Genomic DNA, 27,803 nt, shown 5'->3' with positions numbered 1-27,803 from the left:
AAAATCCACCCCTAGTCAACTTAGCATACATATATATCTCCTTAAAGTATATTTAATCTCTGAAGAAAGACCATCTCAAAGTCCTACATCTGCTAATTTTTCCTCCAGAAGAGAATTGCAAAGTTCCATTTTTCTCCTTGGGTGTTCATTCTTTTCCAAGCTGCTTCACATTCTTCCTTTGATATCTTAAAATTTAAATCCCAAGCCATAAAGTTAAGTATTACCAATACATCTTGTGTTAGATGATAAAGGGATGTAAGAGAAACAAAAATATCTGGTTAACACATGTGCAAACACCTGTATTAAAATGAGGAAGAAATGTTCATAACTATTACAGTCGGTGTCTCTGCAATGGTCACGTGGTCCTAGCTGATATTTATGACTGTCCTCTTCCTACATTCTACCATTGCATATTCTTTTTGTCGTCAGTAGGCACTTCAGCTGCTGGCCATGGCTCTTTGTTTGGTGGGGTGACACAAACTTTCAGTCTTGAAAGCTCCGGGATATTAGCACGCTTGCCTGAATTGGGTTTGTTGTAGTTTTCTGTTGACTTTAATTATGGCCATGGGCATATTAATGGCACCTTGAGGATTTCCTGCTTTCCAGATATTCTCCTTATGCCCATTGTATGGTAGTAGCCACACACTTTCTCCCTGATAGTCAGGATCAGTCACCCCAGCCAGAAAGTCACCCTCTTCTCTGCTCTTCATTCAGTGGCATGAGGAGCCCAGAGCACCCAGGCAGTGGTCTCAACTTCCATTTCAGTGGAATCATTGTTGGATCCCCTTGGTGGAAGCATTCCTGTGTTTGGAACCAAGGCTTCTAGACCGGCAGAGCCCATACATCAGTGGGATGAGAAGTAACATTTTGCGAATAGATCACTAGAGCTAACAGTGAAGAGTACCCTTCCCGTTTTCACCACTCTACTCCTGGATTGGTGAATATTGGTTAGGGTCAAAACAGCTTCATATCCAGGATGCTGACTCAAAGCATATATAACGTCCAAGAGGACCTCACCCAGCCCTGCAATGCATTTAGCTGGTTCGTGAACTATGTCTTCAAAAAGCCGCTCTACTTCTTTTTTCTAATGTTTGTTTATTTATTTTGAGAGAGAGAGAAAGAGAAATAGAGAGTGAACAGGGGAGGGATGGAGAAAGAAGGAGAGAGAGAATCCCAAGCAGGCTCTGCACTGTTAGCATGGAGATCATGACCTCAGGGGGAACCAAGAGTCGGTTGCTTTAACCGACTGAGCCACCCAGGCTCCCCTACTTCCTTTTATTTTTAAGTGTATTTATTTAGTTTGAGAGAGACAGAGAGAGAGAGAGAGAGAGAGCGCGCTTAAGCAGGCACATGCGAGGGAGGGGGAGGGGTAGAGGTAAAGGGAGAGGGAGAGAATCCCAAGCAGGCTCTGCAGTGTCAGTGCAAAGCCCAGTATGGGGTTTGAAATCTCAAACCATGAGCTGAAACCAAGAGCCAGACGCTTAACTGAGCCACCCAGGCGCCCCAAGGCTACTCGACTTCTCTCAAGTTGCATCAGGATGAGGGGGACATGGTAAGACCGGTGAATTCCGTGAGCATGGGTCCATTGCCTCACTTCATATGATGCCAAGTGAGTCCTTTGATTGGAAGCAATACTTGTAGAAAACCATGATGGCACACAAGGAATTCTGTAAGAACACGGGATGGTGATTTTGGTAGAAACACGTGGACAGAGAAGGAAAATCTGTATCCAGTGTGAGTGTCTATTCACAGAATCAGGTAGACTACTCCAAGTCCTGCCACCTAGATGGATTTCCCCCCAACACTGTCCCTTGGGGCTGTCAGAGAGTAGGGCTGTGGTGTTGACCAGAGATGTGGGCTGGAAGAGAGAAGGTAACATAGCAAGAGTAGGTGCATGGGCATTTGGGCCACTTCCTAATGCAACTTACTTGTGTCTTTAGAACCTGCCGGAGCCTGACTACGTATACAGTAAAACCTTGGGTTGTAACTTGTTCTGTGAGTGTCCTGCAAGAAGAGCAAACATTTCTAATAAATTTTAATTTGATAAATAAGCCATGTCTTGCAATACACCAAATGTCACATGATCACAATTGAGCCAGTGGTTCTTGAAATTCACTTTGATATATGAGTGCTTTAGATTACAAGCGTGTTTCCGGAAAAATTATGCTTGCAAACCAGTTTTACTGTATATCACTTCCAACTGATGATAGACTGCTGCTCCGCACAGGCAACTGTATGGGCTGGCCATCGGACAACACTCAGTTCATGACAGACAGTTCAGATTACATGGTGACTTGGAGACCATGGTTAGGCATTCAGTCTCTAATAATGCCCAGTGGCAGGTCAGAATTGTTTCTAGAAAGGAGAGTAGTAATCAAGAAAAGGTTGATTACAAAATTTGAAGGGTCAGGTTTTGCGTCCTCTATAGGAGCTTGCCAAAGACTTCATCATGCATCCCTACCTGCCACTGACAACGTTGAGTACCACCTTGACCCGCTCCTGGGTCATCTTGCACCTTGGCATCTTTTCTCATTCTGAGCCCCACTCAAAGCTAGCATTTCCTAGGTCACATTCACACAATGCCTCTGTTTTAAAATTTGGTGGGGGGCAAGCCTGATTGGCCTGCCTGGGACCGTGTCTCAGGAATAAAGTTCTCTTGTTGACCCAACCAGATTCCTGTAACCACGCCCTTGACCAAGATTTGGAGCGGCTGTGGTTGGCAGGTCCCCTCCAAAACCACATGAGCAGTTCCCCAAATGATGTTCTTCTGGGAATTAATCAAGACAAATGAGGGGAATGCCCTTCCCTGAGGTAAGATAAGGCTTTGGTACAGTCCTTCCCCTCATAGAGAGGCCCATTTGTGCAGAGACGGCTCTGAGCATACTTCAGCATGATGATTCTTCTCCTCCCCCTGCCAGAAGAGGCGGGGTCTCTGTTGAACCTTCATCGCGAGAACCTGGTGGGGTTCTTGGACGTAAAGCCCACAGCAGTGTGGAAGTTTCTGCTGTGGCTCAACCCCAGGAGTTTCTCATGCTTCTAAGAGTCCACACTCAGCTTCCAGCAATTTTTCTAGATTGTCATTTATGTGTTCCCACCAATGTATGGGTCCTGGGGTCTTCTCCAGGTAAGCCTGTCTCCACTATGACTGTCTGAATATGCTTGTCCTTTCAGATGGTGATAGGTGACGATTTGCCCTTGAAAATGCACTTCTTTGTTGGGTCCGAGAAAAGGCACTGTTTTTTCTGCTTGCCCAGCCTTTTCTGGTTGCCGTTAATTACCTTGTTAAATCTCTGCGTTCTTTTATTTCTCAATTTTCGGTATGACCTCCTGTTCCTACTTTATAAAAGCATTTTCCTTAAATCTGTTACTTAATACGCCGAATAGATATTTTCTAAAATTGCTTTTCCTTTCTTTGTGGCTTATTTTTATAAAAGAGGTGATTTCCTTTGAATCTTTTGAGCAAAAATATTCCCTTTCCCTTATGCTGCAGACATTTTTCATACCCTAGAGCTTGTATTGTTTCATTCTGAATATTTATCTTAGAGAAGAAATCTCTTTAAGCCAAGGGATTGTAAACAGATACTATTCTTGGACTGGCCTTAGCTTTTTGATCTTGACCTGGAGCATTCTTACCATAACACTCTCAGATCTGGATATTTGATAGATACCAATCAGCAAAAGTGCCAACCCAATGCACCCTATCTCTCTGGCATTCCTTTAGTGCGATTCTAATAGACTGAGGTCGATTTCCTTGTCCTTGTCTTGAGTTCCTAGAAATTTGCAGAGTCTACTATATAGTCTGTGGTTCATATGGGAACAGTATGGAAAAAGCTAAATCCGTGGGGCGTCCTCGATGGCTCAGTCGGTTGAGCGTCCGACTCTTAATTTCGACTCAGATCATGATCTCATGGTTGTGAGATTGAGCTCCTGAGTCAGGTTCTGTGCTGACAGCACTGAGACTGCTTGAGATTCTCTCTCTCCCTCTGCCCATCCCCCCACTCAGGCTTGCTTGCTCCCTCTCTCAAAATAAACTTTCTTAAAAAAGCTAAATCCAGTATATCTCTATATAGTCCCTGGAGCTGTGTTGCTCGCTCGCTCGCTCTCTCTCTCTCCCTCTCTCTTTTTCACTGTTTTCCTAGTGAGTCATGTTTATTGATTTTATAACAGCATTGGCCAATGATGGATTGGAAGTTTTAAAATAATAGTCCCTTACTACAGATAGTTTGAGAAGCATTGAAGGCTCATCACTCCGGAGTGGCTCCTTGACTTTGAGAAATGCCAGTCCATTTCATTTCCCGAGGTACAGTGCCAGCCACCAACTTTCCCCTCAAACTTCGGGCCTTTAACTCTGAAAGGATGTGGAAGGAGAACTGGTTTGAAAGGGGAGGAGAATGAGGAGGTGTGGGCATGTGGCAGGGGAGGGGGAGGGAAGGGCCTTGACCGATGTCCTCAGGAATCTCCTACAGCAGGTAGGTGGCTGGCAGCTTCTCCTTCAGGGCTGTATCTCGGTCGACAAGTTCAAGGCAGAAAGTAGAGGTGAATCCTGGGAATTCTCTTCCTTCGTTCTGCACAGTGGGTCATTCTGCTCTGACTCCGGATAAGACTGTGGTGTTTAAGCTAACCTCCTCAACACGGCCTAGAGTGGAAAGACACCTCCATGCTCCCTGCCAGGCTTTGATGTCTGTGTTCCCGCTTCTGGCACTTGGCCCAGCACTCAGGAATGCTCCAGTGGACAGAACAGACACTGTCGGCATGGTCCTGAGGTGCCCGAGAAATCTTCCTTAGTTTGGAAGCAACTAGGTTGTGCTCTCACAGCGCAAAATGGGAAGCCACTCTCCCCTCCTCTGTATCTGTGCTCTTGGTTTTTTGAGATCTAATGTAGAATGTCATATTTATGTCTCTTTACCATTCAGAGTCCATACAGCATTGTCGCCTAGAGAGATGTTTGGAACCTACTTCTTGCCTGCCTAACTTGGTGTCGCACGCCAACAATGTCTTTTTTTTTTCAATGTTTATTTATTTTTGAGAGAGAGACAGAGTGTGAACAGGGGAGGAGCAGAGAGAGAGGGAGACACAGAATCCGAAACAGGCTTCAGGCTCTGAGCTGTCAGCACAGAACCCGATGTGGGGCTTGAACTCGTAAACCACAATGTCTTTTTTTTCAATTTGTTAATAGTTATGTCCAGCAGGACAGGAATGAGATCATAATTCTCTGGCACCCCCTGAGTGACTTCTCTTCCTGTTTCCATCAACTCACCCCATCTTCTGGGTTCAGTTGTTTGACAGGTGTATGAATCTATGTAACCATCCTGTTGTCTAGCACAAGACTGTGGGACCAACTGATGACCTCTCTTCCTCCTCTTCCTCTGCCTTCATCCCTTCTATTCGAGAGATGCCTGGAATAATAGTAATAGTAATTGGGCACCTGGCTCAGTCAGTAGAATCTGCGACTCTGGATTTCCCGGTCATGGGTTCAAGGGTGCGGAGCCTACTTAAAAAATAATAATAGTAGTAATAGTAATAATAATAAAACCTGATTGGAGTTTGCTTTAAGGTAGCAGAGAGAAAAAAATCTTTAACCATAAAACTTGGTATATTTTGTTTATTTTTTAATTTTACTATAGTGGATGTGCAGTGTTAATTAACTTCAGGTATACAACATAGTGATTCAATACTTAGCTACTTTACTCAGCGCTCATCATGATCAGGGTGCTCTTAATCCCCTTCACCTGTTTCACCCTCCCCCTTCTGTAACCATCTGTTCTCTATAGTTCAGAGTCTGTTGTTTGGTTTTCAGTTCATCTTTTTCCCTTTGTTCATCTGTTTTGTTTCTTAAATTCCACGTATGAGTGAAATCAGATGGTATTTGTCTTTGTCTGACTGACTTGTTTTGCTTATCATTATCCACGCAAGGAGTGCATAACACCGAATGTATAACACCAAGCGTGGTATTTGGTGTAATTCAGCCAGACTCGGGGACTAGGGGAGAGCCAGGTGTTCCTTCTCAGCTGTGTGATCCCATTTGTGCTGGTTTTTATGATGAGAGCTTGCTTCTGAGGTGATCTAGAAAAGGAAGGCCACTGGACCAGCTAACCTGGACCTGGAATGCGGGGTGCGCATTCACCTGTGCTCATGAGCCTACAACAGTGTTTCTCAACGGAGGGCAAATGTTCCCTGAGGGGACATTTTGACAGCTCCTGGCATTTTTTGGTTGTCACGACTTGGAAAATGAGGGGTTTTACTGGCATCTGGTGCAGCGGCCGGCGATACTGCCCGATATCCTTCAGGGCACAGGCGGCTACCCTCAACAAAGTAGTATCGAGCCCCAAATGTCAATAATGCCTAGGCTGAGAAATGCTGGCCTAGAATTTGGCCCATTCTAAAACCTGCCCCACTGAGCGTGGGGGAACAAAAATATGCATCTGGTCAGGGGCTCCTGGGTGGCTTAGTCAGTTGAGCATCAGCTCTTGATCTTGGCTCAGGTCGTGATCTCACAGGTGTGGGTTCCAGCCCCATGCGGGGCTCTGTGCTGACCTTATGGAGCCTTCTTGGAATTCTGTCTCCCTCCCTCTCTCTCTGCCCCTACCCCATTTCCCTCAAAATAAAGAAACTTTAAAAAATTTTTAAAAATATGCATCTGGTCAAACACCAGGCCACATCCCTAAAGATTCTAGTTTCATCGATCTGGGGGCCAGCCCTGACATAGTATTTTCATGAAGCGCACAGGCCCCACTCCCAGGACGGACTTCTTGTGGGTGGAGAGGCTGCTCTGATGGAGGCCACAGATGGGGCTGAACTCTCTCATTTTCTTGTGACTGGTGGGGGCATGGTTTTTGAAGCCTTGTTGGCTCCTTGGGGAGGGAGCAGCAGTGGAGAAACCTACAGGAGAGGCAGAAAACCACCCCCCTGGCTGCCCCCCACGCAGCCCTAGAGAAGATAAGATGGAAGTTCAAGGAAGGAGCTTTTGTGGAAATTGGGAAATGGGCTTGCCCTCTAGATGAAAGAATTCAAAAACCTTCTGGATGGATGTTCCCAGGGCCCTTAGCCTAGCTGGTGGATCAGACTGCTTGTGGCAAGGAGAAAGTTCCCTTCTACCAGGTATGGGGCCACTGCCAAGGCACAGAGCTCCCTGCCCCATAGGTAGCTGGATTTTGGCTCCCACTTGCCTCTTCCTCCAGGCCCCTTTGTACAGTGCACAACCTGACACGGCAGCTAAGGAATTTGCCTTAGCTAAGATCTCTTTAAGGGCAGGAAAGGAACTAGGTGCTGCCTTGTGGGTTTACAAAAAAAAAAAAAAAAAAAAAAAGGGGGGGGGAAGCCTCGAAGAAGAAACCAGATCCATCCTGCAGACAGCCTAGAAACCCTATCCTGATGCCAGGCCACAGGGTGAAGGCTTCAGGCTCATCCTGGTGTCCTTGGATGTGGTAGAGAACGGCCCAGGAAATGGGGAACTCTGATTGCAGGAAACTACCACAGCTGGATTCCCAAGACTGGAAGTGAGACAGGGAACTTTCTGTGCCTTGCCCTTGTCCATCAGCCGACCCTGGAAAGAGAACCTCGAGCCCCATTCCAAACCGCAGCGCAGCTGGCACCCAGGCCAGCCCTTGATTCATTCCCGTACGAAAGAGAAACAGAAAGGCGGTAGTATGGACGCTGATGCTGGCAGAACAGCACACCTATGTTCAAATCCCGTCTCTGCCCATAACGGTGAACCGGGCAAGTTTCCAAGCATCGGTGTCTTCTTGGGTAAAATGGACATAATAGTACCGAACTTGAGACATGCTCATGAGGATCTAATCAGCGAACGTGGCCGTTAATAATGGGCGCCAGCGGCCACTGTGGACCCAATCGGTTGCCCCATCTTTCTGTGTGACTCACGCAGCTCCCTGCACAGATGACAGTGTGGGGGCCAGGGATCTGGGAGGCGGTTGGGCACCAGTGAGCGTATTCGAGGTGAGCGGAATCGGAACGCTGGAGTACACTCGGGATCATCGGGTGTGCTAGGGCACGCCCCTGGCGCTCTCTGGCCCTGAGGGGCCAGCCCCGCTTCCAGAAGAAGCGTAGGCACCAAAGGAGGTGCTGGGTCGGAGCCCCGGACCGCGCCAGCGTCCCGGGGAGGCGGAGGGAGGAGGGCAGGCCCCGGGCGGGAGGGACAGAGGGAGGGAGAGCGGCGAGAGGAGGAGTTTAACAGCTCGGCTTCGCCTGATCGCCGCGCAGCCCCTCGGCGGCGTCCGTCTCCTCCGCCCCCTAGAAAAGCGCGCAGCGCAGCGAGCCGAGCGAAGCGCCGGCGCGCCATGGGGAGCCCCGCACTCCGGGCCGCGCTGTTGCCTCTGCTGCCGCTGCTGCTGCTGCGGGTCCCCCCGGGCCGCGCCTTCCCAGGTAGGGCCGGGGGCGGGGCAGCCTCCCCGGAGGGGCGCCCTTTGTCTACCCCGGACTCGGCTTCGGCGGGCCCCGGGGTGGGGTGGGGGGCGCGCGGCGGGAGGGGGAGAGCCGGCCGTCAGACCCCAGCCCGGCCCCGCGGACCCTCCGCGTCTGGGCTTCCGGGGGCCCCGGGCAGACCCGCGTTGGCGCCCAAGGCCACGGGGACACGTTTGGCTGCGGGCTCCTTTCTCACCACCTGGAGCTTTGCCTGGCACGCGGTGGCGCGCGGCTGAGGCCCAGGGAGCCGGCAGCTGGTCCTGGAAGGAGCCCCAACCCGCTCCCCCTGGAGGTCCCGGGCCACCCCCGGGGCTGCAGGGCACGAGCCACGGGAGAGCGGCTCTTGTGGACAGCACGGGCGGGGCCTCTCCCGTCCCCCCCCCAGCCCCCCCTGCTGGGGATTCCGAGAAAGTCTGCGCCTGTGGGAGAGAGGTGCCAGCGGAGAGTGGTGACTTGTGGCATGCGCTCCGTTAGCCCCAGGGAAACTGGACGGCACCCGCGTGGCTCTGGGAGGCAGGGAGTGTGGCTTCTTGTTGCTGGGGGCGTGGTCTCTAGTGTCTAAGAGGCCGTGCTGTTTATTAGGACTCTTTTGGCGTTAAAAAAAAAAAAAAACCCTAAAGCCTTTGGAGATGTCCTTTTCGAAAGCTCCAGCAAACTCCCTCATCTGGGAGTCTTAGGTTAGCCAAGAGCCTGCACCCAAGTCCCCCTGGAAATGGAGAAGAGATCCAGGGGCGCATTTTAATTTAGTGCTGATGGGAAAGTGGGTGACATGGGCTTTAGGGCATGCAGACATTTGGCTTTGCTTTCAACACTGTGGGCGGTTTAAATCCGAGGTCTGAGGAATGAACCTACCAAGTTCTGGGTGAAGGACCGGTGGGCGGTGGAGGGTGCCCAGATAGCGTGCTTGGGAGATGTAGGGATAGGTGCTGGAAATACTCGGCGTGTTCCCAAATGAAGGAGGGAATCAAACAAATGTATAAAGTGATAAGCAGGAACCTTTGTGTTTTGAGCGGACTCTCCTAAGTTTTAAGCTGTCTGGTTGGTAGAAGCTGATTCAGGGCAAAGTAGAAAGGAGACCTAATTAATCCTGGGCCCCAGGCAAGTTGCCGTTCCCATTGCCCCCACTCCACTTTAGCAGGAGTTGGGTTAAAATGAACCAAGTGGGGAAGGGGAGGTCGATACTGTTTTCCACAGTGGCCGCACCAATTTACGTTCTTTTTTTTTTTTATAATATTTTATTGTCAAATTGGTTTCCATACAACACCCAGTGCTCTTCCCCATAAGTGCCCTCCTCCATCACCACCACCTCTTTTCCCCCCTCCCCCTTCCCCTCCAACTCTCAGTTTGTTTTCAGTATTCAATAGTCTCTCAGGTTTTGCATCCCTCTCTCTCCCCAAATCTCTTCCTCTATTCCCCTCCCCCTGGTCCTCCATTAGGATTCTCCTGTTCTCCTGTTAGACCTATGAGTGCAAACATATGGTATCTGTCCTTCTCGGCCTGACTTATTTCGCTTAGCATGACACCCTCGAGGTCCATCCACTTTCCTACAAATGGCCAGATTTCATTCTTTCTCATTACCATGTAGTACTCCATTGTGTATATATACCACGTCGTCTTGATCCACTCATCAGGTGATGGACATTTAGGCTCTTTCCATGGTTTGGCTATTGTTGACATTGCTGCTATGAACATTGGGGTACATGTGCTCCTATGCATCAGCATTTCTGTCTCTCTTGGGTAAATCCCCAGCAATGCCGTTGTTACCAACAGTGCAAGAGGGTTCCCTTTTCTCCACACCTTCTCCGCACTAGGTGTTTCTGGACTTGTTGATGATAGCTGTTGTAGCAGGTGTGAGGTAATAGCTCATTGTGGTTTGGATTTGCATTTCCGCTTTTAGTCTGTGCTTCCCGGAACTCTTGAGACCTCATTTACACCTGAGAGCTCAGAGGGTCACTCCCCCTCCCCCTCCTGCCAGGAGGGCTGAAGATGGAGACTGAGCGCTGGTGGGGGACTAAGAAAGGCTCCGGAATGGGGCGCCTGGGTGGCTCAGTCGGTTAAGCCTCCGACATCGGCTCAGGTCAGATCTCACGTTCCTGGGTTCGTGGGTTCAAGCCCCGCATCAGGCTGTGCTAACAGCTCAGAGGCTGGAGCCTGCTTCCGGTTCTGTGTCTCCTTCTCTCTCTGCCCCTCCCCCTCTCATGCTCTGTCACTCTCTGTATCAAAATAAATAAAACATAAAAACAAAAAAAAGAAAGGCTCCGGAATCTTCTGCCAGGAGAAAGCTGGTGCAGTAGTGTGGTTTCAGCAGTCAGGAAAACCAAGTGAGGTTTGGCCAAAGGCCCAGCCAGACCACATCAGCCGAAGCAGCCCTCCGGAAGTGCCACATTTGGAGATAAGTATTAGGAACTGAACACCTGGCTCAGGCTATACAATTAAAGTATCTCCGGGAACAGCCTAAGCTGGAAATTTCTGTTTGGAGTTAAAACATGTAAGGAGCTGACAGAACTCCTCTTCATTAAAAAGGGGGGAGGAACGGGGACTGCTGGAGAGGGCAGGACGTTTTCATCTAGCATTTTCTTCACCAAGAACACTTTCAGTCCCATGTATTTGTGTCACTGCTTCTCCTTTCACAGACCTGTGCACTGACAGAGACGCCAGAAACCATCCTTCAAAGCACTGCCTTCCAGTGCTCCCACCTCATCAGCCCCCACGCCAGAAGTGAAATAGAGCCCCTCTCTTTTCGATGATTCCTAGAACATTCTTGCTTTTAGTGTCTCTCATTCTAACTCATTCTGCTTCTCTGGCCAGATACTGGTTATTTATTTACTTATTTAAAAAATTTTTAATTTTCATTTTTGAGAGAGAGAAAGAGAATATGAGTGGAGGAGGGACCAAGAGCAAGGGAGAAACAATCCTAAGCAGGCTCCAGGCTCTGAACTGTCAGCCCAGAGCGGGGCTCCAACTCAGGAACTGTGCGATCATGTCCTGAGCCGAAGTCGGATGCTTAACCGACTGTGCCACCCAGGCGTCCCCCAGATACTGGTCTCTTAAAGTACAACTTCTATCACGTTACTCTCCTACTCAAAAACCTAGAACAGCAGCTCTCAAGGTCACTAGAAAGTTCTCAACTGTTTGAGGGGGGGGGGAGTGTACATTTGCTTCCAGCCTAAATTTTTAGTCTTTCTCTCTTGGTTCCCTAAAGTAGACTTTTTGCAGAGCTTGACTCACGTATTTCCTTTTTTTTTTTTTTTTTTTTTTTTTTGAGGGATAGAGACAGTGCAAGCAGGGGAGGGTCAGAGAGAGAGGGAGACACAGAATCTGAAGCAGGCTCCCGGCTCTGAGCTGTCAGCACAGAGCCCAATGTGCGGCTCGAACCCACGAACCATGAGATCATGACCTGAGCCAAAGCTGGACGCTCAACCCACTGAGCCACCCAGGCGCCCCTTTCCTCTTCTTGATGATTAGTACTTCCTGCACCTGGGATGCACCTGCCACCTGCCCAGCCACCTGTCTGCCCAGATTCTGCCCATCCTCCCATCACATCCTCTCTTGGATGAAACTTTTCCTTGGTCCCTTGAAGGGGAAGCTTCTGCCTTCCTTTAAACACCCACATCGCTTCATGTTTGTCTTGTGTTTGTGACACGTGCCGCACATGACAACGTATGCATTTCTGTATACCTCTAGTTGCTGAGCTCTTGAAGGCAGGTGCAAGTATGTTTTCCCCTTCTTTGTATTTCCCATGGTGCCTGGCCGAGCCCCTTGAGCCATCTGGGTGTTTGCACTTATGGAGTTAATAGCCCCATAATTTGGCGGATGGGTCATTGGAGAGAAAGGGGCTGAGGGAAATGTGCACAGGTGAACAGGGCTTTGTGCCACCATGAATCTTCATGGCGTAGGGACTGTGGCTTGCTGGCTACACAGGTTGCTTTTAAATCCATGAACATCCTCTGTTTTAGCAATAACCTTCTCTGTTGGGGGCTGTAAGGCAAGAGACTTACTGCAGCCGCAAGCTGGAGCAAACATTTATTATTTTCGTTGGCCACTTTGCTACAGCCCCTTCCAAAGTGGTTCAATGGTTTCCTTAGTAAACGCGAATATGTATGCTCCATCAGTTCCCCTTTCAGAGAACGCAACTGACATGGGTAATTGAAGGTGAAGATTGAGTTTAAACAGAGGAAGGTTTACTTTTGCCAGGCTGTAACATAGTATGAAATGGTAGCAGCCAAGGTATGATTAATACCCAGGTTCAAGATTAACTTCCAGCACAGCAGTGTGATTGGGTTCCAGGTCCTGGGGAGGTTCTCCGGCCAGCCCCTTAGTTCGCCATTGTGTGATTTCTTGACTGTCAGCTTTTTTGGGCCATTGTTTGTGGGAGTCTATTAAGCCAGAAGTTTTCTCTTGGATGTTCGAATGTAGTTCTGAAATGGAATCAGTTGCTCCCTTTTCTAATGAAACCTGGGCTCTGCTCAGAGACTGACTTTTTATTTAATTTCTTTTTGAAAGCTTTTTTTTAAAGTTTATTTTGAGAGGGACAGAGACAGTGCCAGTGGGGAGGAGTAGAGAGAGAGGGAGACAGAAAATCCCAAGCAGGCTCTGTGCCATCAGTGTGAACCCCAGCATGGGGCTCGAACCCACAAAACCATGAGATCATGACCTCAGCTGAAACCAAGAATGAGACACTTAACTGACTGAACCACCCAAGCGCCCCGATACGTAGTTTCTAAAGTGGACACTGAATGGTGGCGTGCTTGGGACAATAGGACAAAGAAGGTAAGGGATTCCCTCTCGCAGCTTTCTGTCTTCTGGGGAAATAGACCCGAGTCAAGTGGTCACTGGGTCCTTTAAAAGACCACACCAAACAAAGTAGGTGTAATCATCGATTTGTAATTTCCTTTGGGCCCAGGCTGGCAGCTTGGTGCCCCCCTCACTTCGAGGCATCTGTGCCCTGGGGGAGGGTCTTTAAGTCCATATTTGTGAATCAGTTAACTGAAATAATTGTGACCTCGAATAAACATTCTATTTCAAGGATCCCTGTAGGGTTTAACTGGAATTTTCAGGATGATCATTCCCAAAGAAAAAGGAATTCGAGATAGCAAGATGTCAGAGGAAATTTGCACTGCCCTGAACAAGAGACCCGTCGGGATAGGCCACAAGTCAGGGCATAGTTAATTGCTGAGGCTCTTGGATTTCAGATCGCTGGACACTATTCCAGGAGACTTAGAAACCCCAGAGAGTCCCAGGGGTAGAATTTTCAGATAAAGATTTAAGGGTAAAGCTTGTGTAAGAGAAAGGTCATTGGTGGTGTTGCTAAGCTCCCAAGTTTTCCAGATAATTGGTTTCACCTGGATCGTGCAGTTTGCATGGCGGCCTTGACTCAGAAACCTCTGGAGTGCTCGTTCCCAAGTGGCATGATTCACTCACCCGTAATCCTTAGCTCATACTGGATGCCTCTTTATGCATTGTTCTCCAGGGAGAAGATAAATGGGTTTGGACATAATGGCTTGGATTGTCCCAGAGGTTTGGGGTTGTAAATTGAGCATATTGGTTTTAAAACTTTTGCGTGTGAGTAATAGACAAATCCAAACATAGAATTGGGGGCAGACTTTCTGCCTTGGCCTTGAAATATCACTGCACTATTTCTCCTGCACTGACCTGTCGTGTTGATGGGTCACATGTACCAGCAGCTTGTCTCACCTGCTGTCACTGGCTGTTCACAGTGTCTGCCTCGTTGTGCCTAATGAACATCTATTTCTTCGATGCCACTTGCACCCAGGATCCTCTGAATGATGGATGACTCTTGCCTGCCACTTAATGTGTGGGTGGCTGCGCTGAATGAGCCTGCCAGGTCCAAGATCCCGGAATGCTCAAAAACACTGGTTAAATTAGGGCCACAGGGCAAAGATTGGGCCAGGGTTTGGCAGGCCCCTTGTGGAGTGGAGAGGAAGTGGTGGTGTGGCCACGTCCCCCACCTTCCGAGACTCTGCCCCCAAATTGGCCGTGCTGTATAGGAACTCTGTCAGACTTGTTGCCACTGACTCAGCATTTGTCAGACAAAGGCTCTAATTCCTTTAACTATCCAGCGTTGAAATCCTGTTTCCACTTAGATTTTAATTCAGCTTTCCAAGGGGGTGGAATCATATTGTTTCCCCATTCGTTACTCATGGGTCTGAGGCCTCCGGCCACGTGAGCAGATCTGGGCTCTCGTTCATTTTGTGTCCTCACGGCGGCTCCCACTGAGTCTGTGGGATGAAATCTGCCAGGGAGACCCTGCCTCTAGCCAGTCCTGACCCTACTGGGTGTCCCAGGGTCTGTCTGGATTCCTGGAGGAGTTTCCCATGCACATCCAGTCTCCCTGGTGTGGGCCACCTGATCTCCGGAACTGTGGAATCTCAGACTGGTGGGGCCCGAGATGCCACCCACTGTGTCTTAGTGATGAGCCTCTGAGGCTCAGTGAGTTGAAGGGGTTTGTCTCTGGTGCCACAGGACGTGAGAAGCAGAGCTGGATTTAGAGCTAAGTGGTGGCTCCAGAAGTGTCATCACTCTCCCCGGGGCATGCACCAAATTCGGTTTTTGAGCGGCCGCTTTGAGTTCGGGCACCACGCTGGGCTCCGGGGATAGGCAGGCCGGAGTCAGTTGTACCCTGTGCGCTTGCTGAGGGTGAAATCCACCCGTCCGGGTGTATTTCGGCGTGGTTGTGTCTATCAACAGTTCGCTGCAATCTCAGCTTCTCATATCCTGGGATGCTTGCACGGTCCTCAAGGGCTGTGACCCCAGATGCTTTGCTTTGAGCTCCTGAACTGGTATGGCAGGATACTCTTAACAGCTTGATTGAGCTATAATTCACATGTCCTACCATTCACACATTTAAACCAATTCAGTGATTTCATGTGTATTCCTAGAGTTGCATGTCCGTCACGTTTTCATTAATCCTAAAAGAAACCCCAGGCCCCTTAGCCATCACTCCTCACCCCCAAGCCCCTGGATTCCCGGCAACCATTCATCTGTTTTCTGTTTCTACACGTTTGTCTATTCTTTACATTCCGTATAAATGGAATCGTGCCATATTTCTGCTTTTGTGTCAGGCTTCTTTCACTGAGCATATGTTTTCAGGATTCATCCATGTTGAGGTGGGTATCAGTACTTGATTCCTTTTTATGGTTGAATTTTATTCCCATTGTATGGATATATCACCTTTTATCCATTCATCAGTTAATGGACATTTGGGTTGTTTCCACTTTTTGTATTGTTTTGAGAGAGCGCGTGCATGTGGAAGGGGCGGAGTGGGGTGTGAGAGACAGAGTGAGAAAGAGAATGAGAATCTTAGGCCCCATGCTCAGTGTGGAGCCCAACATGGGGAATCGATCCTCCAACCCTGGGATCATGACCTGAGCCAAAAATCAAACACCAGACACTCAGCTGACTGAGCGATGCAGGCACCCCTCCACTTTTTGATTATTATGGGTAATGCTGTAAACATTCATGTAAGCTTCTGTGTGGGCATGTGGTTTCATTTCTCTTGGATATATACCTGGGGGTAGAATTGGGTCCTACGGTAATTCTGTGTTTAACCATTTGAGACCCGGATAGATATTTTCCAAAGCGATTGCCCCCTTTTCCATTGCCACCAGCAGTTGTGTGGTGCTTCCAGTTTCTCCACATCCTCACCAACTCGATATTATCTGTCGTTTTGATTGACTGGTATCGTTTTTTATCTGAAGTCATCAACAGCTTCCACTCAAGCATTGAGAAGCAGTGTCTCTTTGGCCAACTATGGCAGGCTACTGGTGAGAGTCACTTAAGGCTCCCTGCCACCCTTTCACTGCTGGCTGCAGGCCACTGCTACTCATCGGGCACCCTTGAATGAATTAGAAGAACCTGCTGTGGAGGGCACCTGGGTGACTCAGCCAGTTGAGCATCTGACCTCGGCTCAGGTCATGATCTCATGGTTCGTGAGCTCAAGCCCCGCATTGGGCTTTGAGATGACAGCACGTAGCCTGCTTGGGTGTCTCTCTCTCTAAAAAATAAACATAACAAAACATTCCCTGTATGGTTACATGTAATTCCAAGGGCATGGAGATTGGTCAGGAGACAGACTTTGGGCTAATGAGGAACAGGATAGAGGCCGACCCAGGAGTCAGGATTGAAGAGCGGAGGGCAGGACGATTTGAGATCCTGCTTGCTCTTTTGGGGGGTGTGACAGTGTAGGGAATAACCTGGATGTCCTGATGTCCGGGGCTTGCCCCTGGTGGGACAGAGCTATGAACTCCATATTCTTTCACAACTTGTGACTGTCTAAAAGGAGAACAAAGCAGAAAGTGTGCTGGTGTATGGGCAGCATCCTCACACCCGGGAAACCTTGGATCCACTGGGAGCAGGTGAGAAATGTAGGAACTTTGGCCCCGCCCGAGACCTACCAAATCAGCACACACATTTTAATCAGAACCCTCCACCAATCCGATCCTTATCCACAGTTAAACTTCAGAAGTCCTGGTGTGTGAATGAGTTCAGCCCTTTGCCAAGTCAGGGCGGCTTGCCTGTTTCTATCTGCCTCACAAGAGCTCCCTTCCCCACACCCCCCTCCCTTTTCCTGTTGGCTTCGCCTTCATCGTGGTCCTTTAGACTTCCTTTCCTAAGTTCCCGACATTCCTGAGATAAGCCTGCACAGCCTTTAGGTCTGTACTCCCTCTTGTGACTCAAAAGCCAAGCCAGTCCTTAGAGGGACCTTGATCTCATGTCTTTGAAGTCCTCCCACCTGGCCACAGTGACTGGTGACAGGGACCTTGCTTGGCTCTGCCCTGCAGCTAGGCTGTGCCTTAGAATCTTAGAAGGCTCATTAAGAAAGCCACACGGGTGTGGTGAGTGCCTCCCCTGCGTCTCCGGCATGACCTCCTCCTGCGGCTGAGAATTGCTGAACGAACACAAGGACTACACACCTTGGTGCTAGAAACTGATGCCCCTGCCTGAGGCAGAAGGCAGCCCCTTAGATGATGGGTGAGATCAACACCAGCAAGGAAGTCAGGAGACCACACACAGCCACTCACACTCAGCCCCCCAAACCCAACGAATTGGGCAAGTCGGGAACACCATACTGGTAACAGCAATAGAGAGGGGTCTTCCCATCTTTGCCAGCGTGGGTGGGGGGACTCTCTTCTGCTTTGGCAGATCCGGGCTGGGGACGAGTCATCCAGGGCAGGGGTCTCCCAAGCAAGTTTGGGCAGGCCACATAGGGCCCCCTGGCTGGTCTTGTATGACCCGTGAGCCAAGAATGGTTCGTAAGTTTTGAAGTGGTTGGAAAAGTCAGAAGGAGGATACTTTGTACCATGTGAATATTACATGAAATTCAGGTGTCTGAGTCATTGGAGCACAGCCGCGCTGGTCTGTCTGGGTACTGTCTATGGCTACTTGGCGATAGGGTGGCAGAGTTGAGTAGCTGTGACACAGACCAGGTGGCCTGCCAAGCAGAAAGCATTTAGTATCCGGCCCTTTGCAGAAAACGTCTGGCACCCCTAAGCTCAGGCCTTGCTACTCTGGGGGTGGACGGAGAACCAGCCTCATTGGGGAACTCAGACCCCGCCTCAGACCTACGAAATCAGAACCTACCTTTCAGCAAGATCCTAGGTGTTTGAGGCTCATTCACCATGAGGCTCGGCTCAAGATTCGTCTTGGCCTTTGACAGGGGGTCCTTTAAGAGGTACAGGCCTGCGTGCTGTCGCTAGCATTGTACACTGATACTGTTAATCTATGTGACAGATGACTGGGGGTCTCATTATCCGTGTTTGAGGCTCAGTAACCTCTGATACCTCAGACCCTCTAGAAACCAGGAGTCTGTTTATTCTTGCCAATTCCTGGCTGAGGCCTCCTCTCCTAAGTCAGAGCTGGAGGCGCCCTGGCCTTTGCTACTTGCTGACAGACCTGCTTGATGCTCTGTGGATTCCTGGGTGTCTTTCCACATCTGCTGCCCGCCTACGACCTTGCTATGTGGTTCGGCCTGCAGCCCTCCCCTGCCCCTTACCTTGGTGCTGAGGGCTTGACTTGAACATGTCCTTTGCCAGAGGCTGTGCTTTCAGGAGCCTGTAACCTTTCTGCCTGTCAGGACCATCCCTAGAAGAACCTATCCCAAAGTGGCTTCCTGTAAGCGCTTCCAGGAGAGGCTCATAGATATTCTAGGGGCAGCAGAATGCATTGTAACTGGGAAATGCTGGGATAACTAGGTTTCTTTATCATTGCAGGACTGCTCAGGGTCATTTATATGCTAATGACTTTGTTACTCTTAGGGAGGGGACTGGGAGACTCGTGAAGGGACCTGCAAGGACAGCACCACCTGGGTGCTTATTAGATATGTAAATTCTCAGGCCCCACCCCAGGGCTGAATCTGGAGGCGGGGAGGTGGGTCCAGCAATCTGTGTTTTAACAAACCTTCCACGTGATTCTCATGTTTGCACAAGTGTCCGAACCACTGGTGTGCTCATTCCCAATTGTTTTCTCAGAGCACCTCATGAGACTAGTGTCTCACATTTTAAAAAAATGTTTTTCATTGAAGTACAAGTCATGTAAAGTGTTAATTAGGTACAGGTGGACAACATCCTGATTCAACAATTCTAGACGTTACTCCGTGCTTGCCACGGTAATGTACCGCCATCTGTCACCAAATAGCATTAATGCAATATTATCGACCATATTCCCTATATCTTACTTTTCATCTCTGACTTAATTATTTTATAACTGGAAGTTTCTGCCTCTTAATCCCCTTCATCTGTTTCACCCATTCATACAGCTGCCTCCCTTCTGGCAGCCACCAGCCTGTTCTCTGTATTTAAGAGTCTGTGTAAGGTACTTTTTGTGTGTTTGGATGCCACATTTAAGTGAAATCATATGGTATTTGTCTTTCTCTGTCTGACTTAATTTTGTCCTGTTGGTCCATCCATGTTGTCGCAAATGGCAAGAGCTCATTTTTTTTTTATGGCTCTAGTAGTGTGTGTGTGTGTGTGTGTGTGTGTGTGTGTGTGTATCACATTGTCTTTATCCATTTGTCCATCTGTGGACATGTGGGTTTCTTCCGTATCTTCACTATTATAAATAATGCTGCTATAAACGAGAGTGCATATATGTTTTCAAATCAGTGGTTTTGTTTTCTTTGGGTAAATATCCAGTAGTGGTGTTACTGTATCTTATGGTCATTCTATTTTTAATTTTTTTTTAGGAGATTCCATTTTGTTTATCACAGTGGCTGTACCAATTTGCATTCCTACCAACAGTGCACGGGAGTTCCTTTCTCTGCACATCCTTGCCAACATTTGTTGGCATTTGTTATTTCTTGTCTTTTTGAGTCTAGTCATTCTGACAGGTGTGAGGTGGTAGTTCATTGTGGTTTTGATTCGCATTTCCCTGATATGAGTGATGTTGAGCGTATTTCCACATGTCTGTTAGTCATCTGGATGTCTTTGGGAAAATGTCTATTCGAGTCCTCTACTCATTTTAATCAGATTATTATTTTCTTGTACATGTGTATTGAGTTGTGAAAGCTTTTTATATAGTTTTAAATACTAGCCCCTTATTGGATATGCCATTTGCAAATATCTTTTCCAGTTCGGCAGTGTAACTTTTCATTTTGCTGCTGGTTTCATTTGCTGTGCAGAAGCTTTTAATTTTGATGTAGTCTCAAGAGTTTGTTTTTGCCTTTGTTTCAAAACACCTTGCCTCGGGAGACGTATCTAGAAAGAAGTTCCTCCAGCTGATGTCAAAAGAAGTTACTGCTTGTGCTCTTGTCTAGGAATTTTCTGGTTTCGGGTCTCACAATAAGGTCTTTAATCCATTTTGAGTTTATTTTTGTGCATGGTGTAAGAAAGTGGTCCTGTTTCATTCTTTTGCATGTAGCTGTGCACTTCGCCCAGCGCCATTTTTGAAGAGACCATCTTTTTCCCACTGGATATTCTTGCCTCCTTTTTATAGATTAATTGACCATATAAGCGTGGGTTTATTTCTGGGCTTTCCATTCTGTTCCATTGATCTGTGTGTCTGTTTTTGTGCCAGGACCATACTATTTTGATTACTGCAGCTGTGTAGTATATCTTGAAATCCGGGATTGTGGTACCTCCAGATTTGTTCTTCTTTTTCAAGATTGTTTTGGCCTTTTGTGGTTTTGTACACATTTTAGCATTATTTGTTCTAGTTCTGGGGGAAAAATATCCTGTGAGTATTTTGATAGGCATCGCATTAAGTCTGCAAATTGCTTTGGGTAATGTGGGTATCGTTTTTGTATCATCACATTTGTTGTTAAAGGGAACCGTGGTTTTGGGTTCTGGACAGGACATTTGAGCAGATGAAGCCAGTAGCAGTGACCACTGCAGGCTCAAGGGGGAGAAAAAGAAAAAAAAGAATCCAACTCTTTGGGTAGCATCATCTGTCCCACATCTGCCCCACTAAGCATTTATATGCATACTTGGTTAAAAGAAGTTTCATCCAGTTGAAAGCCACCAACTTGGGGCTTGTGCAAACGTGTGTTCTTTAAAATGTGTTTTTGTGTATTAAAATGTGAAGAAAGCCCGGAACCGCCCTTGAGCTCTATTTCCCTCCTTCTCTGCACACTGCCCCTTTCAGGACACTCTTTTGTTCCCCCTCTGAAAAGTTTCCTCATGCAACCCATCTTTCCAGACCGGCCAAGTTCAGTCGGCTTTTGCTGGTGCCCTTGCCCACAGCGAGCGCCCCTTCTCTCTGTGGGGACACCCTGGGAAGCATTCAGATCTGAGGGGGTGGCCTCTCCCCAGGCAGCGACTGTCAGCCCAGGGCGGCTGACTATTCCTTCTCAGCGCTCAGCTAACCTGCTCTCCTTCCAGAGCTTTCTCCTTCGCCATTCTCTGTCCGGGCCAGTGGCGTCACAGCCTTGGGCCTGCAGATGTACACTTTTCATCCTTTGGTATCAGAGTTTGTAAACATGGTGCTGTTGTCTCTTAGTTCAAAAATGACAGAGACCTTGAGGCTGAAAGGGGAGGTAAGAGGAACCACTAAGTTCTCTTGCCCAGGTCTTTGCTCTTCAGTCATTTAGTTTTTTTTTAAGTTGATTTATTTATTTTGAGAGCAAGAGAGAACGAGAGAGAGAGAGAGAGAGAGAGAGAGAGAGAGAGAGAGAGACAGACAGACAGACAGGAAAGAATTCAAAGCAGGTTCTGCAACTGTCAGCCTGGTGCCTGATACAGGGCTTGAACTCACTAACCTCAAGATCGTTACCTGATCCAATCAAGAATCAAACGCCACCCAGGCACCCCTTGCCTTTCATCTAAATGGAGGTGAGGCCTCAAGAAAACCGCCGTTTGGTTGGGTGGATGGGTGGGTCCGTGACTTGGTTTGACCTGCTGACCAGAATCTAAGGAAGCAGGACCACCTCATTGCCAGGGAACAGAGGCAGTTAGGCGGGTCCCCCATGTGAATGGGGCACTCGAGTGAGCTCTTCCCCAGCCCCGCAGCTCCTGCCCGAGCTGGGCAGCTAGGATGCCGTGTGCCCGGCCTTCCTCCTTTCTTGGGTTTGCAGTGCATTTCAGCTGACCCCGAGGACACCGGCGAGCCTTTGGAGGACCATATGGTGTTGCTTTTGTTCCGCTGTCTGGATTTACTTTAAAGGCTAAATGTCGTCTTTTCTGTCTGGGCCTTGGGGTGCCCCTAGGTGCCCACAGGCCTTGTCATTCATTGAGGGCTTGTGCTTTGGGCTCACCTCAGAATTAGGTGCCTCTCTTTTCCCTGTTTCTCCTCTCTTCCAGCTTTATGGTGGACCGCAGGGACCCACTTGGGCTCTTTCCAATATTAAACAATAGAAGGAGACTGAACTGAAAATATATATATATTACTTTTCCCTCACACGAGAGTAGTGCCTTCATTTATAAGGCTGCCCTTGTGACTTGCTTTCTGTTAGCTGTGTGAAATATGGCCACAATTAAAATTTCACAAACCACATCCTGTCTTAATCGTCTCTGCTGATGAAAGGCGGAGTGCCTGGGGACTGTGGGTGCCCCCGTGTCTTCCCTTTGGGCTTTTGTGCGGGAAGAGTTTGAGTATAGGATGGAACATTCTGTCAGGCGAAGCAGCTAGAGAAGCAAGGCTGGTCTCTGTGAGTGCCTGTCTGGCATGGACGGTTCTCTTGCCAGCCCCCCACCTTATTTGCCACTTGTATTTTTTTTCTGGAGGAAATAAAGTTAGAATGGACATGTAAGAGTAGCCTTAATGGGGGAAGAAGTTACATAAGGCTGGCGTTTGGGTGCAAGAGAGGGAGGAAGAGCCCCCTCTCCCCCGCCCATCCCCCACAGTAGGATGGAGCCCTAGTTGCCCACAGTAGTGGCCCAGTAAGCAGTAGACTTACTGCCTTCCCTCCCTTCCCCATCCTTGTGCTTCCTGGGATCTCCTTCCAAATGAGCTACTGGCACCTTATTATAGAGTCTGCTTTGGGGGAAATTCACACAGTGTCGAAGCTGGAACGTCACCCAAGATTTTAGGTTCTCCTTCAGAGTTCTTTCTACTGCTGAACTGATTCCTGATGAACAGGACTCTCTGGGTAAGTGAACCAGAAGGCAGCTTCCATGAGGAAGCTTGGGGAGTGTTACAGTCATCTGTTGCCGTGTAACAAAACATCCTAAACCTTAGTGGCTTCCAACAGCCACCAGCACTTGTTGGCTTATGCGTCTCTCATTTGGGCAGGGCTCAGTGGGGATGGCTCATCTCTGTTCAACTTGGTGTTGGCTAGGGCAGCTCATGTGGGGCTGGAGGACCCAAGACGGCTCCCCTCACATGTCCAACACTTCCTCTGGGGTGACTGAAATGGCTGAGGAGGCGGGGCCTGCCTTTCTACGTCTCTGGAAGTCTTCCTATCCTCTACATCTTCTCTGTCTCTCTGTTTGCCTTTCTCTCCAACAGAGTGAATGGGCTTCCTTCCCCGAGATAGCTCCTCAAGGGATGAAAGCCAGAGCTGCCAGAATGCTTAAGGCCTAGGCACAGAAGTGGCACAGCCCGCTTGTTGAAGCAAATCACCAAGCAGGCCCAGGTGGTGGTGAGAGGGGATAGACTCCACTTCTGGAAATGGGAAGAGTGATATCACGTGGAGGGCTGGGGGGGGCGGGCGGTGTCCATGGCAATTTGCAGGCAGTCCACTATGGGTCTGGTTCGGAAGAGCATAGTAGAAATGTCAGTTTGACTTCCCAGGGTGGGTGCTGGGTATGTTCTGACTAAATGCTGGATTAGTTCCCAATGTATTATTAGGCCGTCTAGCTGCAGAATGTGGCATGCCCTGATTCACGGCAAGCACGTAGAAGTGAATGAGTCTGAGTCCCGGGAATGGCCAAGGTTCATCTGCCAGGGCTTACTGTACTAGCATCCACCCATCCTTTGCTTCCCCAGCCTCTCTCATTTTCATCAATGGCAATGACTGTTAAAGAGAAGGTAACTCAGGGGCACCTAGGTGGCTCAGTTGGTTGAGTGTCCAACTTTGACTCCGGTCATAATCTCGCGGTTTATGGGTTTGAGCCCAGCATCAGGTTCTGTGCTGACAGCTCAGAGCCTGGAGCCTGCTGCAGATTTTGTGTGTGTGTGTGTCTGTCTGTCTGTCTGTCTCTGCCACTCCCCAACTCGTGCTCTGTATCTCTCTGTCTCAAAAATAAACTATATAAAAAACTTTTCTAAAAATAAATAAAGAGAAGGTAACTCAGGGGCGCCTGGGTGGCTCAGTCAGTTGAGCATCAGACTCTTGGTTTTGGTCCAGGTCATGATCTCACAGTTTGTGAGTTCAAGCCCCACATTGGGCTCTGTGCTGACAGCGTGGAGCCTGTTGGGGATTCTCTCTCTCCTTCTCTCTGCCCCTCCCCAGCTTGTGCTCTATCTCTTAAAAATAAATCAATAAACTTACAAAAGATTAAAAAAAAGAAAAGGTAACTCAAAATAGATTATAGACCAAAATATAAAACCTGTAAGACTTGTTGGTGATAATATGGGAAAAGCAGTTTTTGTACACTTGAGTTAGCTAAGACTTTCTTAGCTATGACACCAAGAACATGATCTATTGTGCTTGCTTTGGCAGCACATATACCAAAATTGGAATGAGCATGATTTATAAAGGATAAGAAAAAAGGAGGAGGTGCTTGGATGGCTCAGTCAGTTGAATGAGTCACTGACTCTTGACACCGGCTCCGGTCATGGTCTCACATTTGTGAGTTGGAGCCCCTAGTAGGGCTCTGTGCTGGGGGTGTGCAGCTTCCTTGGGATTCTCTCTCCCTCTTTCTCTGCCCCTCCCCCACTTGCGGCACACACACTTTTTCTCTCTGTCTCACCAAAATAAATAAGTAAACTTTGTTTAAAAAAAATTTTTAAAGAAAGCACTTCATCCAAGTTTAAAACATAGGGTTTTCAAAAGACACAGTTAAGAGAATGAAAAGATAAGCCGTGGACTAGAGAAAGTATTTACTCTGTGCTGATAAGGCAGTTTTATCCAGAATATATAAAGAGCTCTCTAACCCCAAATAATAAAACAAGTAACCCAATTTTAAAAGTAGGCAAACTATTTTATTTTTTTAAATGTTTGTTTATTTATTTTGAGAGCGAGAGAGAGAGCATGTACCTGTGCATGAGCGGGGGAGGGGCAGAGAGCGAGGGAAAGAGAATCTCAGTGCCAGCATGGAGCCCAGACTCTGGGCTCAATCCCACGAACTGAGAGATCATGACCTGAGCCGAAATCAAGAGTCAGATGCTTAACTGACTGAGCCACCCAGGTGCCCCAAGAGTAGACAAAATATTTTAACAGATACTTCACCGAACACAGTATATGCAAAGAGGCTCAGCGTCATTGTCCACCTACTTGCTGGATGAACTTGGCCAGCCTCACCTCTGCTTTCATCTGCCCAATGTCAACAAGGCCACCTGCTCGCCTCGGGAAGTGATTTGTAACGTGCAGCACAGATAGAAGGTGTCATTGTAACTCCTGCAGAACGACTGGCACACATCTCTGTTCCTTCTAGAAGGCTGACTAGCCGTTTTCTCTCTCTCCCTCATTGCACTGTATGTGACAGACACCCACAGATTGCTGGCTCTGACGGCTGGGTAACCACTGGCCACTAGCAATTTGAGGCTAGTCATTTACTGTAAGCTCAAGTGGACGTGGGTGTCTCCCGCCATGCTTTTCTAAACCAGTCTGGTTTTTAGGGCTCCCTAAAAAATCTCCCACTGTCTACTCCTTCTGCCACAAGTGTCCCAGTGTCCTTTCATTTCAAGGAACTTGCATCATTCGTGCTCTGTAACTGAAGGCCTCAGTGTCCCTGAGTACTGTCAATACCTAAGAGATTGACCTTGGCCTTGATTGTTTTTGTCTTGGAATTCGTTTGTTATCAGTGGTGAAGTTTGAGATGTATTATCTTACATTCTCACATATTATCTTTTTTCTCTGGGTCCTCATGTTAAATTCAGTGCTAAATATTTAGTAAGGACACTGATTGTGTGAGGGGTAACAGAACATTTTTCATCTAGTCTCTAAATTTGGAAAAAAAAGCTTGGATGAACAGCTGCAGTATCCCAAATGATTTTCCATTTCTGTGAATCCCAAAGGCCCCTCTTCGTGCATTTAAAATTCCTGGAATTCCTGAAATTAAAACAAAATACTGTGAGAGGAACACACAGGACTTGTTTTTTTAAACAGCTTTACTTGACACAGTAAACTCCACTGAATTGCTTTTGCACCTTTTCTTTAAGTTTATTTATTTATTTTGCAAGAGAGAGAGCACAAATGGGGGACATGGAGGGGGGGAGAGAGCGAGAGAGAGGGAGGGAGAGGGAGGGAAGGAGATAGAGCATCCCAAGCAGGCTCCACACTGTCAGTGGGGAGCCCCATGCAGGGATTCGAACTCAGGAACGTGAGATCATGACCTGAACCAAAGTCACACGCTTAACCAACTGAGCCACCCAGGCGCCCTTTTCAAAAAATAATTGGCAGGCTTGGTTTTTGCAGGTTGCCTCTGTGTTACTTTGATCCATGGATAGATGTGTCTGTCTCTTCTCCAGGGCCAGTCTTAACAGCAGCTAGCTGCTCAAGGTTGCTCAAGGTTGGAAACCTTGCTTCCAAATTCCTTAGAGACTTCAGCTACCCCTGACCCCCTCCCAACTTGACAGCCACCCGTCACGACCCCGAAGCAGCTCTTCCTGCCCACGGGTCCCATCCCCATGCTTTGATAAAACCACCTTTTTGCACCAATGACACCTCAACAATTCTTTCTTGCCCGTCCGCTCGTATCCCCGAAATTTCCATATCAGGTAGTGTGCTTTCTCCAACTTCATTGTTTTCCAAAATGGTTTTGGGTCTAAACTCCATGTAAATTTTAGAATCATCTTGGCTATATCTCCCAAAAAAAGCCTGCTGGGATTCTGATTGAAATGATTAAATCTACCAATTAGTTTGGGAAGAATGAACATCTTTCCTATTTTGAATCTTCCAACCCACAAACATAGTGTATCTCTCCATCGATGTAGGTCATTTTTTTAATTGCTTCTGTCAACATTTTGGAGGTTTCAGGCTACAGATCCGGTGCTTGTTTTGTTAGATTTCTACATAAGTATTTCATTTACTGGGGCAATCAGAAATGGTATTTTTTAAAAATCACTTTCTTTAAAAAAAATTTTTTTATGGTTTTTATTTATTTTTGAGAGACAGAGAGACAGCTTGAGCAGGGGAGGGTCAGAGAGATAGGGAGATACAGAATCTGAAGCAGGCTCCAGGCTCTGAGCTGTCAGCACAGAGGCTGATGCGGGGCCTGAGTCCACGTACTGTGAGATCATGACCTGAGCTGAAGCCGGGTGCTTAGCTGACTGAGCCACTCAGGTGCCCCTAAAAAATCACTTCCTTACAGTTGTTTGCTAGCAGGTAGGAATACGAGTGATTTTTCTGGTTTTTGTTGTTGTTGCAGTATAATTAACATACAGCGTCATATTAGTTTCAGGTGCGCTATATGATCAACAGTTTCTTACGTTACTCAGTGCTCATCAAAAGTACACTCTTGGTCCCCATCTCCTATTTCATCTATCCCCGCCCCCCCCCCCACATCCCCTCTGGTAACCACCAGTTCTCTGCAGTTAAGAGCCTGTTTGGTTTTGTTTGGGTCTCCTTTTTTTCTTCTTTTGTGTGTTCTGTTCCTTAAAATTTCACATCTGAGTGAAATCGATTTTTGTGCTTTGACTTTGCATCTTCAAACCTTGCTAACTTCAGGAGATAGTTCATAGATTATTTAGGACTTTCTACATATATAATAATGGCATCTGTGAAAAGGGACAAGTGTACTTCCTTTCCAATCTGCCTGCCTGCTTGCCTTCCTTCCCTCCCTCCCTCTGTCCCATATTGCACTGGCTAGGGCTACCAGCATAACGTTGAA

General features: G+C 48.0%; 1 protein-coding gene across 2 annotated transcripts in view; it reads left to right on the top strand.

Moving 5' to 3' along the window:
- Nucleotides 1–8,267: 8,267 nt before the first annotated feature.
- SRPX (sushi repeat containing protein X-linked) overlaps nt 8,268–27,803 on the top strand; it is a 104,026-nt gene continuing 84,490 nt past the window's right edge. For both annotated transcript variants that reach the window (XM_029930138.1, XM_029930136.1), the window contains exon 1: nt 8,268–8,379. In XM_029930138.1, the coding sequence (XP_029785998.1) occupies nt 8,295–8,379 (85 nt within the window). In that variant the 5' untranslated portion in view covers nt 8,268–8,294. The remainder of the gene's footprint in view (nt 8,380–27,803) is intronic.

Source organism: Suricata suricatta, chromosome X (assembly GCF_006229205.1).
Source record: "Suricata suricatta isolate VVHF042 chromosome X, meerkat_22Aug2017_6uvM2_HiC, whole genome shotgun sequence".
Classification (NCBI taxonomy): domain Eukaryota; kingdom Metazoa; phylum Chordata; class Mammalia; order Carnivora; family Herpestidae; genus Suricata; species Suricata suricatta.
Note: the sequence above shows the minus strand (reverse complement) of the source record. Positions and strands in the feature narration are given on the sequence as shown.